This window comes from Ascaphus truei, unplaced genomic scaffold (genome assembly GCF_040206685.1).
Source record: "Ascaphus truei isolate aAscTru1 unplaced genomic scaffold, aAscTru1.hap1 HAP1_SCAFFOLD_262, whole genome shotgun sequence".
Classification (NCBI taxonomy): Eukaryota; Metazoa; Chordata; class Amphibia; order Anura; family Ascaphidae; genus Ascaphus; species Ascaphus truei.
In genome coordinates, this window is record NW_027455557.1 from 412903 (window position 1) to 431448 (window position 18546).

Sequence of the window (18546 nt, forward strand, 5' to 3'; positions counted from 1 at the left end):
GAAGTAGGTTTTTGTGTGTGCGTGTGGAAGTAGGTTTCTGTGTACGTGTGGAAGTAGGTTTTTGTGTGTGCGTGTGGAAGTAGGTTTCTGTGTATGCGTGTGGAAGTAGGTTTCTGTGTGTGCGTGTGGAAGTAGGTTTCTGTGTGTGCGTGTGGAAGTAGGTTTATGTGTGTATGTGTGGAAGTAGGTTTATGTATGTGTGCGCGCGAGAAGTACGTATTTGGGAATGTGCATAGAGTGGTGTGAGTTTAAAGGTTAGGAGATGAGGATGAGAGATAAGGACTGACAGAGGGAAAGAGAAGAAGTTGGAGAAATCCTGGTTAAGGGATTGGCCCTTGCAGTGAGTCGGAGAGGGGATCACTGGGAGAGAACCTGGTTAAGGGATTGGCCCTTGCAGTGAGTCGGAGAGGGGGTCACTGGGAGAGAACCTGGTTAAGGGATTGGCCCTTGCAGTGAGTCGGAGAGAGGGTCACTGGGAGAGAACCTGGTTAAGGGATTGGCCCTTGCAGTGAGTCGGAGAGAGGGTCACTGGGAGAGAACCTGGTTAAGGGATTGGCCCTTGCAGTGAGTCGGAGAGGGGGTCACTGGGAGAGAACCTGGTTAAGGGATTGGCCCTTGCAGTGAGTCGGAGAGAGGGTCACTGGGAGAGAACCTGGTTAAGGGATTGGCCCTTGCAGTGAGTCGGAGAGAGGGTCACTGGGAGAGAACCTGGTTAAGGGATTGGCCCTTGCAGTGAGTTGGAGAGAAGGTCACTGGGAGAGAACCTGGTTAAGGGATTGGCCCTTGCAGTGAGTCGGAGAAAGGGTCACTGGGAGAGAACCTGGTTAAGGGATTGGCCCTTGCAGTGAGTCGGAGAGAGGGTCACTGGGAGAGAACCTGGTTAAGGGATTGGCCCTTGCAGTGAGTCGGAGAGAGGGTCACTGGGAGAGAACCTGGTTAAGGGATTGGCCCTTGCAGTGAGTTGGAGAGAGGGTCACTGGGAGAGAACCTGGTTAAGGGATTGACCCTTGCAGTGAGTCGGAGAGAGGGTCACTGGGAGAGAACCTGGTTAAGGGATTGGCCCTTGCAGTGAGTCGGAGAGAGGGTCACTGGGAGAGAACCTGGTTAAGGGATTGGCCCTTGCAGTGAGTTGGAGAGAGGGTCACTGGGAGAGAACCTGGTTAAGGGATTGGCCCTTGCAGTGAGTCGGGGAGAGGGTCACTGGGAGAGAACCTGGTTAAGGGATTGGCCCTTGCAGTGAGTTGGAGAGGGGGTCACTGGGAGAGAACCTGGTTAAGGGATTGGCCCTTGCAGTGAGTCGGAGAGAGGGTCACTGGGAGAGAACCTGGTTAAGGGATTGGCCCTTGCAGTGAGTCGGAGAGAGGGTCACTGGGAGAGAACCTGGTTAAGGAATTGGCCCTTGCAGTGAGTCGGAGAGAGGGTCACTGGGAGAGAACCTGGTTAAGGGATTGGCCCTTGCAGTGAGTTGGAGAGAGGGTCACTGGGAGAGAACCTGGTTAAGGGATTGACCCTTGCAGTGAGTCGGAGAGAGGGTCACTGGGAGAGAACCTGGTTAAGGGATTGGCCCTTGCAGTGAGTCGGAGAGAGGGTCACTGGGAGAGAACCTGGTTAAGGGATTGGCCCTTGCAGTGAGTCGGAGAGAGGGTCCCTGGGAGAGAACCTGGTTAAGGGATAGGCCCTTGCAGTGAGTCGGAGAGGGGATCACTGGGAGAGAACCTGGTTAAGGGATTGGCCCTTGCAGTGAGTCGGAGAGAGGGTCACTGGGAGAGAACCCGGTTAAGGGATTGGCCCTTGCAGTGAGTTGGAGAGAAGGTCACTGGGAGAGAACCTGGTTAAGGGATTGGCCCTTGCAGTGAGTCGGAGAGAGGGTCACTGGGAGAGAACCTGGTTAAGGGATTGGCCCTTGCAGTGAGTCGGGGAGAGGGTCACTGGGAGAGAACCTGGTTAAGGGATTGGCCCTTGCAGTGAGTTGGAGAGGGGGTCACTGGGAGAGAACCTGGTTAAGGGATTGGCCCTTGCAGTGAGTCGGAGAGGGGGTCACTGGGAGAGAACCTGGTTAAGGGATTGGCCCTTGCAGTGAGTCGGAGAGAGGGTCACTGGGAGAGAACCTGGTTAAGGGATTGGCCCTTGCAGTGAGTCGGAGAGGGGGTCACTGGGAGAGAACCTGGTTAAGGGATTGGCCCTTGCAGTGAGTCGGAGAGAGGGTCACTGGGAGAGAACCTGGTTAAGGGATTGGCCCTTGCAGTGAGTCGGAGAGAGGGTCACTGGGAGAGAACCTGGTTAAGGGATTGGCCCTTGCAGTGAGTCGGAGAGAGGGTCACTGGGTGAGAACCTGGTTAAGGGATTGGCCCTTGCAGTGAGTTGGAGAGGGGGTCACTGGGAGAGAACCTGGTTAAGGGATTGGCCCTTGCAGTGAGTCGGAGAGAGGGTCACTGGGAGAGAACCTGGTTAAGGGATTGGCCCTTGCAGTGAGTCGGAGAGAGGGTCACTGGGAGAGAACCTGGTTAAGGGATTGGCCCTTGCAGTGAGTCGGAGAGAGGGTCACTGGGAGAGAACCTGGTTAAGGGATTGGCCCTTGCAGTGAGTCGGAGAGAGGGTCACTGGGAGAGAACCTGGTTAAGGGATTGGCCCTTGCAGTGAGTCGGAGAGGGGGTCACTGGGAGAGAACCTGGTTAAGGGATTGGCCCTTGCAGTGAGTCAGAGAGAGGGTCACTGGGAGAGAACCTGGTTAAGGGATTGGCCCTTGCAGTGAGTCGGGGAGAGGGTCACTGGGAGAGAACCTGGTTAAGGGATTGGCCCTTGCAGTGAGTTGGAGAGGGGGTCACTGGGAGAGAACCTGGTTAAGGGATTGACCCTTGCAGTGAGTCGGAGAGAGGGTCACTGGGAGAGAACCTGGTTAAGGGATTGGCCCTTGCAGTGAGTCGGAGAGAGGGTCACTGGGAGAGAACCTGGTTAAGGGATTGGCCCTTGCAGTGAGTCGGAGAGGGGGTCACTGGGAGAGAACCTGGTTAAGGGATTGGCCCTTGCAGTGAGTCGGAGAGGGGGTCACTGGGAGAGAACCTGGTTAAGGGATTGGCCCTTGCAGTGAGTCGGGGAGAGGGTCACTGGGAGAGAACCTGGTTAAGGGATTGGCCCTTGCAGTGAGTTGGAGAGGGGGTCACTGGGAGAGAACCTGGTTAAGGGATTGGCCCTCGCAGTGAGTCGGAGAGAGGGTCACTGGGAGAGAACCTGGTTAAGGGATTGGCCCTTGCAGTGAGTCGGGGAGAGGGTCACTGGGAGAGAACCTGGTTAAGGGATTGGCCCTTGCAGTGAGTCGGAGAGGGGGTCACTGGGAGAGAACCTGGTTAAGGGATTGGCCCTTGCAGTGAGTCGGAGAGGGGGTCACTGGGAGAGAACCTGGTTAAGGGATTGGCCCTTGCAGTGAGTCGGGGAGAGGGTCACTGGGAGAGAACCTGGTTAAGGGATTGGCCCTTGCAGTGAGTCGGAGAGGGGGTCACTGGGAGAGAACCTGGTTAAGGGATTGGCCCTTGCAGTGAGTCGGAGAGAGGGTCCCTGGGAGAGAACCTGGTTAAGGGATTGGCCCTTGCAGTGAGTCGGAGAGAGGGTCACTGGGAGAGAACCTGGTTAAGGGATTGGCCCTTGCAGTGAGTTGGAGAGAGGGTCACTGGGAGAGAACCTGGTTAAGGGATTGACCCTTGCAGTGAGTCGGAGAGAGGGTCACTGGGAGAGAACCTGGTTAAGGGATTGGCCCTTGCAGTGAGTCGGAGAGAGGGTCACTGGGAGAGAACGTGGTTAAGGGATTGGCCCTTGCAGTGAGTCGGAGAGAGGGTCACTGGGAGAGAACCTGGTTAAGGGATTGGCCCTTGCAGTGAGTCGGAGAGAGGGTCCCTGGGAGAGAACCTGGTTAAGGGATTGGCCCTTGCAGTGAGTCGGAGAGGGGATCACTGGGAGAGAACCTGGTTAAGGGATTGGCCCTTGCAGTGAGTCGGAGAGAGGGTCACTGGGAGAGAACCCGGTTAAGGGATTGGCCCTTGCAGTGAGTTGGAGAGAAGGTCACTGGGAGAGAACCTGGTTAAGGGATTGGCCCTTGCAGTGAGTCGGGGAGAGGGTCACTGGGAGAGAACCTGGTTAAGGGATTGGCCCTTGCAGTGAGTTGGAGAGGGGGTCACTGGGAGAGAACCTGGTTAAGGGATTGGCCCTTGCAGTGAGTCGGAGAGGGGGTCACTGGGAGAGAACCTGGTTAAGGGATTGGCCCTTGCAGTGAGTCGGAGAGAGGGTCACTGGGAGAGAACCTGGTTAAGGGATTGGCCCTTGCAGTGAGTCGGAGAGGGGGTCACTGGGAGAGAACCTGGTTAAGGGATTGGCCCTTGCAGTGAGTCGGAGAGAGGGTCACTGGGAGAGAACCTGGTTAAGGGATTGGCCCTTGCAGTGAGTCGGAGAGAGGGTCACTGGGAGAGAACCTGGTTAAGGGATTGGCCCTTGCAGTGAGTCGGAGAGAGGGTCACTGGGTGAGAACCTGGTTAAGGGATTGGCCCTTGCAGTGAGTTGGAGAGGGGGTCACTGGGAGAGAACCTGGTTAAGGGATTGGCCCTTGCAGTGAGTCGGAGAGAGGGTCACTGGGAGAGAACCTGGTTAAGGGATTGGCCCTTGCAGTGAGTCGGAGAGAGGGTCACTGGGAGAGAACCTGGTTAAGGGATTGGCCCTTGCAGTAAGTCGGAGAGAGGGTCACTGGGAGAGAACCTGGTTAAGGGATTGGCCCTTGCAGTGAGTCGGAGAGAGGGTCACTGGGAGAGAACCTGGTTAAGGGATTGGCCCTTGCAGTGAGTCGGAGAGGGGGTCACTGGGAGAGAACCTGGTTAAGGGATTGGCCCTTGCAGTGAGTCGGAGAGAGGGTCACTGGGAGAGAACCTGGTTAAGGGATTGGCCCTTGCAGTGAGTCGGGGAGAGGGTCACTGGGAGAGAACCTGGTTAAGGGATTGGCCCTTGCAGTGAGTTGGAGAGGGGGTCACTGGGAGAGAACCTGGTTAAGGGATTGACCCTTGCAGTGAGTCGGAGAGAGGGTCACTGGGAGAGAACCTGGTTAAGGGATTGGCCCTTGCAGTGAGTCGGAGAGAGGGTCACTGGGAGAGAACCTGGTTAAGGGATTGGCCCTTGCAGTGAGTCGGAGAGGGGGTCACTGGGAGAGAACCTGGTTAAGGGATTGGCCCTTGCAGTGAGTCGGAGAGGGGGTCACTGGGAGAGAACCTGGTTAAGGGATTGGCCCTTGCAGTGAGTCGGGGAGAGGGTCACTGGGAGAGAACCTGGTTAAGGGATTGGCCCTTGCAGTGAGTTGGAGAGGGGGTCACTGGGAGAGAACCTGGTTAAGGGATTGGCCCTCGCAGTGAGTCGGAGAGAGGGTCACTGGGAGAGAACCTGGTTAAGGGATTGGCCCTTGCAGTGAGTCGGGGAGAGGGTCACTGGGAGAGAACCTGGTTAAGGGATTGGCCCTTGCAGTGAGTCGGAGAGGGGGTCACTGGGAGAGAACCTGGTTAAGGGATTGGCCCTTGCAGTGAGTCGGAGAGGGGGTCACTGGGAGAGAACCTGGTTAAGGGATTGGCCCTTGCAGTGAGTCGGGGAGAGGGTCACTGGGAGAGAACCTGGTTAAGGGATTGGCCCTTGCAGTGAGTCGGAGAGGGGGTCACTGGGAGAGAACCTGGTTAAGGGATTGGCCCTTGCAGTGAGTCGGAGAGAGGGTCCCTGGGAGAGAACCTGGTTAAGGGATTGGCCCTTGCAGTGAGTCGGAGAGAGGGTCACTGGGAGAGAACCTGGTTAAGGGATTGGCCCTTGCAGTGAGTCGGAGAGAGGGTCACTGGGAGAGAACCTGGTTAAGGGATTGGCCCTTGCAGTGAGTCGGAGAGAGGGTCACTGGGAGAGAACCTGGTTAAGGGATTGGCCCTTGCAGTGAGTCGGAGAGAGGGTCACTGGGAGAGAACCTGGTTAAGGGATTGGCCCTTGCAGTGAGTCGGAGAGAGGGTCACTGGGAGAGAACCTGGTTAAGGGATTGGCCCTTGCAGTGAGTCGGAGAGAGGGTCACTGGGAGAGAACCCGGTTAAGGGATTGGCCCTTGCAGTGAGTCGGGGAGAGGGTCACTGGGAGAGAACCTGGTTAAGGAATTGGCCCTTGCAGTGAGTTAGAGAGAGGGTTACTGGGAGAGAACCTGGTTAAGGGATTGGCCCTTGCAGTGAGTCGGAGAGGGGGTCACTGGGAGAGAACCTGGTTAAGGGATTGGCCCTTGCAGTGAGTCGGAGAGAGGGTAACTGGGAGAGAACCTGGTTAAGGGATTGGCCCTTGCAGTGAGTCGGAGAGAGGGTCACTGGGAGAGAACCTGGTTAAGGGATTGGCCCTTGCAGTGAGTCGGGGAGAGGGTCACTGGGAGAGAACCTGGTTAAGGGATTGGCCCTTGCAGTGAGTCGGGGAGAGGGTCGCTGGGAGAGAACCTGGTTAAGGGATTGGCCCTTGCAGTGAGTTGGAGAGGGGGTCACTGGGAGAGAACCTGGTTAAGGGATTGGCCCTTGCAGTGAGTTGGAGAGAGGGTCACTGGGAGAGAACCTGGTTAAGGGATTGGCCCTTGCAGTGAGTCGGGGAGAGGGTCACTGGGAGAGAACCTTGGTTAAGGGATTGGCCCTTGCAGTGAGTCGGAGAGGGGGTCACTGGGAGAGAACCTGGTTAAGGGATTGGCCCTTGCAGTGAGTTAGAGAGGGGGTCACTGGGAGAGAACCTGGTTAAGGGATTGGCCCTTGCAGTGAGTCGGAGAGGGGGTCACTGGGAGAGAACCTGGTTAAGGGATTGGCCCTTGCAGTGAGTCGGAGAGGGGGTCACTGGGAGAGAACCTGGTTAAGGGATTGGCCCTTGCAGTGAGTTGGAGAGGGGGTCACTGGGAGAGAACCTGGTTAAGGGATTGGCCCTTGCAGTGAGTTGGAGAGAGGGTCACTGGGAGAGAACCTGGTTAAGGGATTGGCCCTTGCAGTGAGTCTGAGAGAGGGTCACTGGGAGAGAACCTGGTTAAGGGATTGGCCCTCGCAGTGAGTCGGAGAGGGGATCACTGGGAGAGAACCTGGTTAAGGGATTGGCCCTTGCAGTGAGTCGGAGAAAGGGTCACTGGGAGAGAACCTGGTTAAGGGATTGGCCCTTGCAGTGAGTCTGAGAGAGGGTCACTGGGAGAGAACCTGGTTAAGGGATTGGCCCTTGCAGTGAGTCGGAGAGAGGGTCACTGGGAGAGAACCTGGTTAAGGGATTGGCCCTTGCAGTGAGTTGGAGAGAAGGTCACTGGGAGAGAACCTGGTTAAGGGATTGGCCCTTGCACTGAGTCTGAGAGAGGGTCACTGGGAGAGAACCTGGTTAAGGGATTGGCCCTTGCAGTGAGTCGGAGAGAGGGTCACTGGGAGAGAACCTGGTTAAGGGATTGGCCCTTGCAGTGAGTCGGGGAGAGGGTCACTGGGAGAGAACCTGGTTAAGGGATTGGCCCTTGCAGTGAGTCGGAGAGAGGGTCACTGGGAGAGAACCTGGTTAAGGGATTGGCCCTTGCAGTGAGTCGGGGAGAGGGTCACTGGGAGAGAACCTGGTTAAGGGATTGGCCCTTGCAGTGAGTCGGAGAGAGGGTCACTGGGAGAGAACCTGGTTAAGGGATTGGCCCTTGCAGTGAGTCGGAGAGAGGGTCACTGGGAGAGAACCTGGTTAAGGGATTGGCCCTCGCAGTGAGTCGAAGAGAGGGTCACTGGGAGAGAACCTGGTTAAGGGATTGGCCCTTGCAGTGAGTCGGAGAGAGGGTCACTGGGAGAGAACCTGGTTAAGGGATTGGCCCTTGCAGTGAGTCGGAGAGAGGGTCACTGGGAGAGAACCTGGTTAAGGGATTGGCCCTTGCAGTGAGTCGGAGAGAGGGTCACTGGGAGAGAACCTGGTTAAGGGATTGGCCCTTGCAGTGAGTCGGAGAGAGGGTCACTGGGAGAGAACCTGGTTAAGGGATTGGCCCTTGCAGTGAGTCGGAGAGAGGGTCACTGGGAGAGAACCTGGTTAAGGGATTGGCCCTTGCAGTGAGTCGGAGAGAGGGTCACTGGGAGAGAACCTGGTTAAGGGATTGGCCCTCGCAGTGAGTTGGAGAGAGGGTCACTGGGAGAGAACCTGGTTAAGGGATTGGCCCTTGCAGTCAGTTAGAGAGGGGGTCACTGGGAGAGAACCTGGTTAAGGGATTGGCCCTTGCAGTGAGTCGGGGAGAGGGTCACTGGGAGAGAACCTGGTTAAGGGATTGGCCCTTGCAGTGAGTCGGAGAGGGGGTCACTGGGAGAGAACCTGGTTAAGGGATTGGCCCTTGCAGTGAGTCGGAGAGGGGGTCACTGGGAGAGAACCTGGTTAAGGGATTGGCCCTTGCAGTGAGTCGGGGAGAGGGTCACTGGGAGAGAACCTGGTTAAGGGATTGGCCCTTGCAGTGAGTTGGAGAGAGGGTCACTGGGAGAGAACCTTGGTTAAGGGATTGGCCCTTGCAGTGAGTTAGAGAGGGGGTCACTGGGAGAGAACCTGGTTAAGGGATTGGCCCTTGCAGTGAGTCGGAGAGAGGGTCACTGGGAGAGAACCTGGTTAAGGGATTGGCCCTTGCAGTGAGTCGGAGAGAGGGTCACTGGGAGAGAACCTGGTTAAGGGATTGGCCCTTGCAGTGAGTCGGAGAGAGGGTCACTGGGAGAGAACCTGGTTAAGGGATTGGCCCTTGCAGTCAGTTAGAGAGGGGGTCACTGGGAGAGAACCTGGTTAAGGGATTGGCCCTTGCAGTGAGTCGGGGAGAGGGTCACTGGGAGAGAACCTGGTTAAGGGATTGGCCCTTGCAGTGAGTCGGAGAGGGGGTCACTGGGAGAGAACCTGGTTAAGGGATTGGCCCTTGCAGTGAGTCGGAGAGGGGGTCACTGGGAGAGAACCTGGTTAAGGGATTGGCCCTTGCAGTGAGTTGGAGAGAGGGTCACTGGGAGAGAACCTTGGTTAAGGGATTGGCCCTTGCAGTGAGTTAGAGAGGGGGTCACTGGGAGAAAACCTGGTTAAGGGATTGGCCCTTGCAGTGAGTCGGAGAGGGGGTCACTGGGAGAGAACCTGGTTAAGGGATTGGCCCTTGCAGTGAGTCGGAGAGGGGGTCACTGGGAGAGAACCTGGTTAAGGGATTGGCCCTTGCAGTGAGTTAGAGAGAGGGTTACTGGGAGAGAACCTGGTTAAGGGATTGGCCCTTGCAGTGAGTTGGAGAGAGGGTCACTGGGAGAGAACCTGGTTAAGGGATTGGCCCTTGCAGTGAGTTGGAGAGAAGGTCACTGGGAGAGAACCTGGTTAAGGGATTGGCCCTTGCAGTGAGTCGGAGAAAGGGTCACTGGGAGAGAACCTGGTTAAGGGATTGGCCCTTGCAGTGAGTCGGAGAGGGGGTCACTGGGAGAGAACCTGGTTAAGGGATTGGCCCTTGCAGTGAGTCGGAGAGAGGGTCACTGGGAGAGAACCTGGTTAAGGGATTGGCCCTCGCAGTGAGTCGGAGAGAGGGTCACTGGGAGAGAACCTGGTTAAGGGATTGACCCTTGCAGTGAGTCGGGGAGAGGGTCACTGGGAGAGAACCTGGTTAAGGGATTGGCCCTTGCAGTGAGTCGGAGAGAGGGTCACTGGGAGAGAACCTGGTTAAGGGATTGGCCCTTGCAGTGAGTCGGAGAGGGGGTCACTGGGTGAGAACCTGGTTAAGGGATTGGCCCTTGCAGTGAGTCGGAGAGGGGGTCACTGGGAGAGAACCTGGTTAAGGGATTGGCCCTTGCAGTGAGTCGGAGAGAGGGTCACTGGGAGAGAACCTGGTTAAGGGATTGGCCCTTGCAGTGAGTCGGAGAGTGGGTCACTGGGAGAGAACCTGGTTAAGGGATTGGCCCTTGCAGTGAGTCGGAGAGAGGGTCACTGGGAGAGAACCTGGTTAAGGGATTGGCCCTTGCAGTGAGTCGGAGAGGGGGTCACTGGGTGAGAACCTGGTTAAGGGATTGGCCCTTGCAGTGAGTCGGAGAGGGGGTCACTGGGAGAGAACCTGGTTAAGGGATTGGCCCTTGCAGTGAGTCGGAGAGGGGGTCACTGGGAGAGAACCTGGTTAAGGGATTGGCCCTTGCAGTGAGTCGGAGAGAGGGTCACTGGGAGAGAACCTGGTTAAGGGATTGGCCCTTGCAGTGAGTCGGAGAGAGGGTCACTGGGAGAGAACCTGGTTAAGGGATTGGCCCTTGCAGTGAGTCGGGGAGAGGGTCACTGGGAGAGAACCTGGTTAAGGGATTGACCCTTGCAGTGAATCGGAGAGAGGGTCACTGGGAGAGAACCTGGTTAAGGGATTGGCCCTTGCAGTGAGTTGGAGAGAGGGTCACTGGGAGAGAACCTGGTTAAGGGATTGGCCCTTGCAGTGAGTCAGAGAGGGGGTCACTGGGAGAGAACCTGGTTAAGGGATTGGCCCTTGCAGTGAGTTGGAGAGAGGGTCACTGGGAGAGAACCTGGTTAAGGGATTGGCCCTTACAGTGAGTTAGAGAGGGGGTCACTGGGAGAGAACCTGGTTAAGGGATTGGCCCTTGCAGTGAGTCGGAGAGGGGGTCACTGGGAGAGAACCTGGTTAAGGGATTGGCCCTTGCAGTGAGTCGGAGAGGGGGTCACTGGGAGAGAACCTGGTTAAGGGATTGGCCCTTGCAGTGAGTCGGAGAGAGGGTCACTGGGAGAGAACCTGGTTAAGGGATTGGCCCTTGCAGTGAGTCGGAGAGAGGGTCACTGGGAGAGAACCTGGTTAAGGGATTGGCCCTTGCACTGAGTCGGAGAGGGGGTCACTGGGAGAGAACCTGGTTAAGGGATTGGCCCTTGCAGTGAGTCGGAGAGAGGGTCACTGGGAGAGAACCTGGTTAAGGGATTGGCCCTCGCAGTGAGTCGGAGAGGGGGTCACTGGGAGAGAACCTGGTTAAGGGATTGGCCCTTGCAGTGAGTCGGAGAAAGGGTCACTGGGAGAGAACCTGGTTAAGGGATTGGCCCTTGCAGTGAGTCGGAGAGGGGGTCACTGGGAGAGAACCTGGTTAAGGGATTGGCCCTTGCAGTGAGTCGGGGAGAGGGTCACTGGGAGAGAACCTGGTTAAGGGATTGGCCCTTGCAGTGAGTTGGAGAGGGGGTCACTGGGAGAGAACCTGGTTAAGGGATTGGCCCTTGCAGTGAGTCGGAGAGGGGGTCACTGGGAGAGAACCCGGTTAAGGGATTGGCCCTTGCAGTGAGTCGGAGAGAGGGTCACTGGGAGAGAACCTGGTTAAGGGATTGGCCCTTGCAGTGAGTTAGAGAGAGGGTCACTGGGAGAGAACATGGTTAAGGGATTGGCCCCTGCTTGGAGTTGGAGAGGGGGTCACTGGGAGAGAACCTGGTTAAGGGATTGGCCCTTGCAGTGAGTCGGAGAGAGGGTCACTGGGAGAGAACCTGGTTAAGGGATTGGCCCTTGCAGTGAGTCGGAGAGAGAGGATCACTGGGAGAGAACCTGGTTAAGGGATTGGCCCTTGCAGTAAGTTGGAGAAAGGGTCACTGGGAGAGAACCTGGTTAAGGGATTGGCCCTTGCAGTGAGTCGGAGAGGGTATCACTGGGAGAGAACCTGGTTAAGGGATTGGCCCTTGCAGTGAGTCGTAGAGAGGGTCACTGGGAGAGAACCTGGTTAAGGGATTGGCCCTTGCAGTGAGTCGGAGAGAGAGGATCACTGGGAGAGAACCTGGTTAAGGAATTGGCCCTTGCAGTGAGTTGGAGAGAAGGTCACTGGGAGAGAACCTGGTTAAGGGATTGGCCCTTGCAGTGAGTCGGAGAGAGGGTCACTGGGAGAGAACCTGGTTAAGGGATTGGCCCTTGCAGTGAGTCGGAGAGGGGGTCACTGGGAGAGAACCTGGTTAAGGGATTGGCCCTTGCAGTGAGTCGGAGAGAGGGTCACTGGGAGAGAACCTGGTTAAGGGATTGGCCCTTGCAGTGAGTCGGAGAGGGGGTCACTGGGAGAGAACCTGGTTAAGGGATTGGCCCTTGCAGTGAGTTGGAGAGAGGGTCACTGGGAGAGAACCTGGTTAAGGGATTGGCCCTTGCAGTGAGTCGGAGAGAGGGTCACTGGGAGAGAACCTGGTTAAGGGATTGGCCCTTGCAGTGAGTCGGAGAGAGGGTCACTGGGAGAAAACCTGGTTAAGGGATTGGCCCTTGCAGTGAGTCGGAGAGAGAGGATCACTGGGAGAGAACCTGGTTAAGGAATTGGCCCTTGCAGTGAGTTGGAGAGAAGGTCACTGGGAGAGAACCTGGTTAAGGGATTGGCCCTTGCAGTGAGTCGGAGAGAGGGTCACTGGGAGAGAACCTGGTTAAGGGATTGGCCCTTGCAGTGAGTCGGAGAGAGGGTCACTGGGAGAGAACCTGGTTAAGGGATTGGCCCTTGCAGTGAGTCGGAGAGAGGGTCACTGGGAGAGAACCTGGTTAAGGGATTGGCCCTTGCAGTGAGTCGGGGAGAGGGTCACTGGGAGAGAACCTTGGTTAAGGGATTGACCCTTGCAGTGAGTCGGAGAGGGGGTCACTGGGAGAGAACCTGGTTAAGGGATTGGCCCTTGCAGTGAGTCGGAGAGAGGGTCACTGGGAGAGAACCTGGTTAAGGGATTGGCCCTTGCAGTGAGTCGGAGAGGGGGTCACTGGGAGAGAACCTGGTTAAGGGATTGGCCCTTACAGTGAGTTGGAGAGAGGGTCACTGGGAGAGCACCTGGTTAAGGGATTGGCCCTTGCAGTGAGTTAGAGAGGGGGTCACTGGGAGAGAACCTGGTTAAGGGATTGGCCCTTTCAGTGAGTCGGAGAGGGGGTCACTGGGAGAGAACCTGGTTAAGGGATTGGCCCTTGCAGTGAGTCGGAGAGGGGGTCACTGGGAGAGAACCTGGTTAAGGGATTGGCCCTTGCAGTGAGTTGGAGAGAGGGTCACTGGGAGAGAACCTGGTTAAGGGATTGGCCCTTGCAGTGAGTCGGAGAGGGGGTCACTGGGAGAGAACCCGGTTAAGGGATTGGCCCTTGCAGTGAGTCGGAGAGAGGGTCACTGGGAGAGAACCTGGTTAAGGAATTGGCCCTCGCAGTGAGTTAGAGAGAGGGTTACTGGGAGAGAACCTGGTTAAGGGATTGGCCCTTGAAGTGAGTCGGAGAGAGGGTCACTGAGAGAAAACGTGGTTAAGGGATTGGCCCTTGCAGTGAGTCGGAGAGAGGGTCACTGGGAGAGAACCTGGTTAAGGGATTGGCCCTTGCAGTGAGTCGGAGAGGGGGTCACTGGGAGAGAACCTGGTTAAGGGATTGGCCCTTGCAGTGAGTCGGGGAGAGGGTCACTGGGAGAGAACCTGGTTAAGGGATTGGCCCTTGCAGTGAGTTGGAGAGGGGGTCACTGGGAGAGAACCTGGTTAAGGGATTGGCCCTTGCAGTGAGTCGGAGAGGGGGTCACTGGGAGAGAACCCGGTTAAGGGATTGGCCCTTGCAGTGAGTCGGAGAGAGGGTCACTGGGAGAGAACCTGGTTAAGGGATTGGCCCTTGCAGTGAGTTAGAGAGAGGGTCACTGGGAGAGAACATGGTTAAGGGATTGGCCCCTGCTTGTAGTTGGAGAGGGGGTCACTGGGAGAGAACCTGGTTAAGGGATTGGCCCTTGCAGTGAGTCGGAGAGAGGGTCACTGGGAGAGAACCTGGTTAAGGGATTGGCCCTTGCAGTGAGTCGGAGAGAGAGGATCACTGGGAGAGAACCTGGTTAAGGGATTGGCCCTTGCAGTGAGTTGGAGAGAGGGTCACTGGGAGAGAACCTGGTTAAGGGATTGGCCCTTGCAGTGAGTCGGAGAGAGGGTCACTGGGAGAGAACCTGGTTAAGGGATTGGCCCTTGCAGTGAGTCGGAGAGAGGGTCACTGGGAGAGAACCTGGTTAAGGGATTGGCCCTTGCAGTGAGTCGGAGAGAGGGTCACTGGGAGAGAACCTGGTTAAGGGATTGGCCCTTGCAGTGAGTCGGAGAGAGGGTCACTGGGAGAGAACCTGGTTAAGGGATTGGCCCTTGCAGTGAGTCGGAGAGGGGGTCACTGGGAGAGAACATAGGAAGAGATTAGAGAGATGAGAGGGACAGCTTTGGTGAAAGTGAGTTTGTCAGAAGGTATGTTAGAGTCTCCCAGTATGACAATAAGTGTGTCAAAAGAGAAGAGGTGAGGGGGCCCGGTGGAAATGTTTTCTCGAAATGGAGTTGTAGGTCCAGGGAGACCTCCAACTGTCACTGTGCCAAAGTTCTCTCATGTATATAATAACTATATATATATATATACTCACACAAACTCCCGATATAACCTATAACCTGTTTTTGCTCCATTTACGTCCTTTTATATGTGCTATTACCCCATATAACCGCTCCCTATAACTCCTCCTATTGCTCCATATGATCCTGCATGACTCGGGTGGATGAGGGGGGGGGGGGGGTCCCTGCTTGTGATTGTTATATGTAGTCCTCTGCTCTGTGACTCACCCCCGTGTCTGTCCCTCAGGTTACATCAGCGACTACATCACCCCCTCCGTGTACAATGGAAATAGTGAAGGACCCATCAAGGTCCCCTCTCCTGACCCCATCTACAACACGGAGAACAGCGACTTTGGAGCCCAGGACTCTGAGCCCCCTGACAGCCCCTGCTCAGAGGTCACTGGGGGCTACATTAACGGGGATGCAGCAGTCAGTGAGGGCTACTCAGTGGATGCCTTCTTCATCACCGATGGTCGCTCCCGGAGTAAAGTGCTGAGCGCAGGACGCTCCGTGCAGAGGCACAGCTGTAGCGAGTGTGGCAAGAGCTATGCCACGTCTTCCAACCTGAGCCGGCACAAGCAAACTCACCGCAGCCTAGATAGCAAGCTTGCCAAGAAGTGCCCCACCTGTGGAAAGGTCTACGTGTCTATGCCGGCCATGGCCATGCACCTTCTCACCCACGACCTCAAGCACAAGTGCGAAACATGTGGAAAGGCCTTCAGCCGGCCGTGGCTGCTTCAGGGCCATATGAGGTCTCACACGGGCGAGAAGCCTTTTGGATGTGCCCACTGTGGAAAGTCCTTCGCCGACCGCTCCAACCTGCGGGCGCACATGCAGACGCACTCCTCCTTCAAACACTACAAGTGCAAACGCTGCAGCAAGACCTTTGCACTGAAGTCCTACCTGAACAAGCACTACGAGTCCGCCTGCTTCAAGGGTATGGCGCCCCCGCTCAGCCCTGAGGAGGACTGAGTGCGGGGACCACCTTGGATAAGGGACACATCATTATCGCACACACCGACCCATCGGCATCCCTCTAACAGTCTCCCATACTCAAGCAGCGACTGCGCAGAGACTCACCCCATCACCCTCAATGTGGTTTTCTTTTCCCCCTGGAAAATGTGGTGCTGTTGAGGGGAGATTTGGGGGAGCAGGCCCTGTTGGGTGGGGTTGGACGACGGTGAACTCTCCTCTCTTCTTCCATATGGTTTCCTTAACGAAAGTCCGTGTCTTTTTTAGGGTCTTTCCTAGGTGGCTTCTCACAGATCAGGGAGGGTGCAAGCTGAGGGAGTTCTGTTTATTTAGTTCTCGCGCACGCTTTCGGCTTTCACATTGAGTTCAAGACATCATTTAAAAAACCCTAATATATTTAAGGGTCAAAAGTCTAAACTGGTCATTTCGTTATGAAACTGACGCCAAAAGGGTCACATAAAGTAACGCTTAATGTATAAAGGTACATTTGGGAAAAGTTATATGGAGCACATGGGGGTGACTCATATGGGCGCCAATTATTTGGGATCTATCCATTTTTGCATCTTTTGACGTTATTTTCTTACGATTTGTGATTGCAAATCCCAGGCCTGAGGTGTAACTTCTATTAGCCGACATTCCTGCGGTGGAGCATTCTTATATGTGGGCTTTATAGTGACACACGCACACGCACGCACACACGCACACACGCACACGCACACACGCTGTACTGCAAACCCTTAACTGCCCCCTCTGACCGTGAAGTTATAGGGAGCGGGTATATGGGGTAATAGGATGAGTTATAGTGAAAGGTTATATGGGGCAATAGGAGGCGTTATAGGGAGCGGTTATATGGGGTAATAGGAGGAGTTATAGGGAGCGGTTATATGGGGTAATAGGATGAGTGATAGGGAATGGTTATATGGGGTAATAGGAGGAGTGATAGGGATTGGTTTTATGGGGTAATAGGAGGAGTGATAGGGAATGGTTATATGGGGTAATAGGAGGAGTGATAGGGATTGGTTTTATGGGGTAATAGGAGGAGTGATAGGGATTGGTTTTATGGGGTAATAGGAGGAGTGATAGGGATTGGTTTTATGGGGTAATAGGAGGAGTGATAGGGATTGGTTTTATGGGGTAATAGGAGGAGTGATAGGGATTGGTTTTATGGGGTAATAGGAGGAGTGATAGGGATTGGTTTTATGGGGTAATAGGAGGAGTGATAGGGATTGGTTATATGGGGTAATAGGAGGAGTGATAGGGAGCGGTTATATGGGGTAATAGGAGGAGTGATAGGGATTGGTTTTATGGGGTAATAGGAGGAGTGATAGGGATTGGTGTTCTTACAAGAAAATACTTATTCGAGATACTGATCTTGCCGGACACGGATTGGCGATTTCAGCCACGAATTACACATAGGAATAATACCAACACCAGGTGTTAGTCAAATACAATGTATTGGTTACTCAGCTCCGGGTATATTTAGCATCTTATGGCAATCAGGATACCGCACGATGTCTCCCGGGGACCCCCACATCACTGGAGATGCCACGATGTCCCCCGGGGGGGGGACCCCACATCACTGGAGATGCCACGATGTCCCCCGGGGGGACCCCACATCACTGGAGATGCCACGATGTCCCCCGGGGGGACCCCACATCACTGGAGATGCCACGATGTCCCCCGGGGGGACCCCACATCACTGGAGATATATGCCTGCTAGTTGCAATTCTGTGATCACGCTTGTCCCGCGCGCAGAGCTGAGCACACTCCTAGTCTGCCATAAATGAAGAAGGTCTGTTAGTCTTGTGCACCTACAAACCTATCAGGAAACATATTAAGGCAGCCAGCCAAGAGGCCAGCCAAGAGGCCAGCCAAGAGGCCAGCCAAGAGGCCAGCCAAGAGGCCAGCCAAGAAGCCAGCCAAGAGGCCAGCCAAGAGGCCAGCCAAGAGGCCAGCTAGGGAAGAGGGGAGGCCAGCTAGGGAAGTGGGGAGGCCAGCCAAGGGGCCAGCTAGGGAAGAGGGGAGGCCAGCCAAGAGGCCAGCTAGGGAAGTGGGAGGCCAGCCAAGGGGCCAGCTAGGGAAGTGGGAGGCCAGCCAAGGGGCCAGCTAGGGAAGTGGGAGGCCAGCCAAGGGGCCAGCTAGGGAAGTGGGAGGCCAGCTAGGGAAGTGGGAGGCCAGCCAAGAGGCCAGCTAGGGAAGAGGGGAGGCCAGCCAAGGGGCCAGCTAGGGAAGTGGGAGGCCAGCCAAGGGGCCAGCTAGGGAAGCGGGGAGGCCAGCCAAGAGGCCAGCTAGGGAAGAGGGGAGGCCAGCTAGACTAGCGCTTCTCACAACAAGTTATTTTCACCAGCAGCACCCGCTCACAGCCACCGCTCACAGCCTCCGCTCACAGCCTCCGCTCACAGCGCCCGCTCACAGCCTCCGCTCACAGCCTCCGCTCACAGCCCCCGCTCACAGCACCCGCTCACAGCCTCCGCTCATAGCACCCGCTCACAGCCTCTGCTCACAGCCCCCGCTCACAGCCCCCGCTCACAGCCCCCGCTCACAGCCTCCGCTCACAGCCTCCGCTCACAGCCACCGCTCACAGCCACCCGCTCACAGCCCCCGCTCACAGCCTCCGCTCACAGCCCCCGCTCACAGCCTCCGCTCACAGCCTCCGCTCACAGCCCCCGCTCACAGCCTCCGCTCACAGCCCCCGCTCACAGCCCCCGCTCACAGCCTCCGCTCACAGCCTCCGCTCACAGCCCCCGCTCACAGCCTCCGCTCACAGCCCCCGCTCACAGCCTCCGCTCACAGCCCCCGCTCACAGCCTACGCTCACAGCCTCCGCTCACAGCCTCCGCTCACAGCCCCCGCTCACAGCCCCCGCTCACAGCCTCCGCTCACAGCCCCCGCTCACAGCCTCCGCTCACAGCCCCCGCTCAAAGCCCCCGCTCACAGCCCCCGCTCACAGCCTCCGCTCACAGCCTCCGCTCACAGCCTCCGCTCACAGCCTCCGCTCACAGCCTCCGCTCACAGCCTCCGCTCACAGCCTCCGCTCACAGCCCCCGCTAACAGCCACACGCTCACAGCCCCCGCTCACAGCCCCCGCTCACAGCCTCCGCTCACAGCCCCCGCTCACAGCCCCCGCTCACAGCCCCCGCTCACAGCCCCCGCTCACAGCCTCCGCTCACAGCCCCCGCTCACAGCCCCCGCTCACAGCCCCCGCTCACAGCCACCGCTCACAGCCCCCGCTCACAGCCCCCGCTAACAGCCACACGCTCACAGCCTCCGCTCACAG

General features: G+C 56.7%; 1 protein-coding gene across 1 annotated transcript in view; it reads left to right on the plus strand.

The window, feature by feature from the left end:
• Positions 1-17837, plus strand: part of SCRT1 (scratch family transcriptional repressor 1) — a 94719-nt gene extending 76882 nt beyond the window's left edge. The window contains exon 2 of the mRNA XM_075582851.1: positions 14546-17837. Within this exon, the coding sequence (XP_075438966.1) occupies positions 14546-15270 (725 nt within the window). The 3' untranslated portion in view covers positions 15271-17837. The remainder of the gene's footprint in view (positions 1-14545) is intronic.
• Positions 17838-18546: the final 709 nt, after the last annotated feature.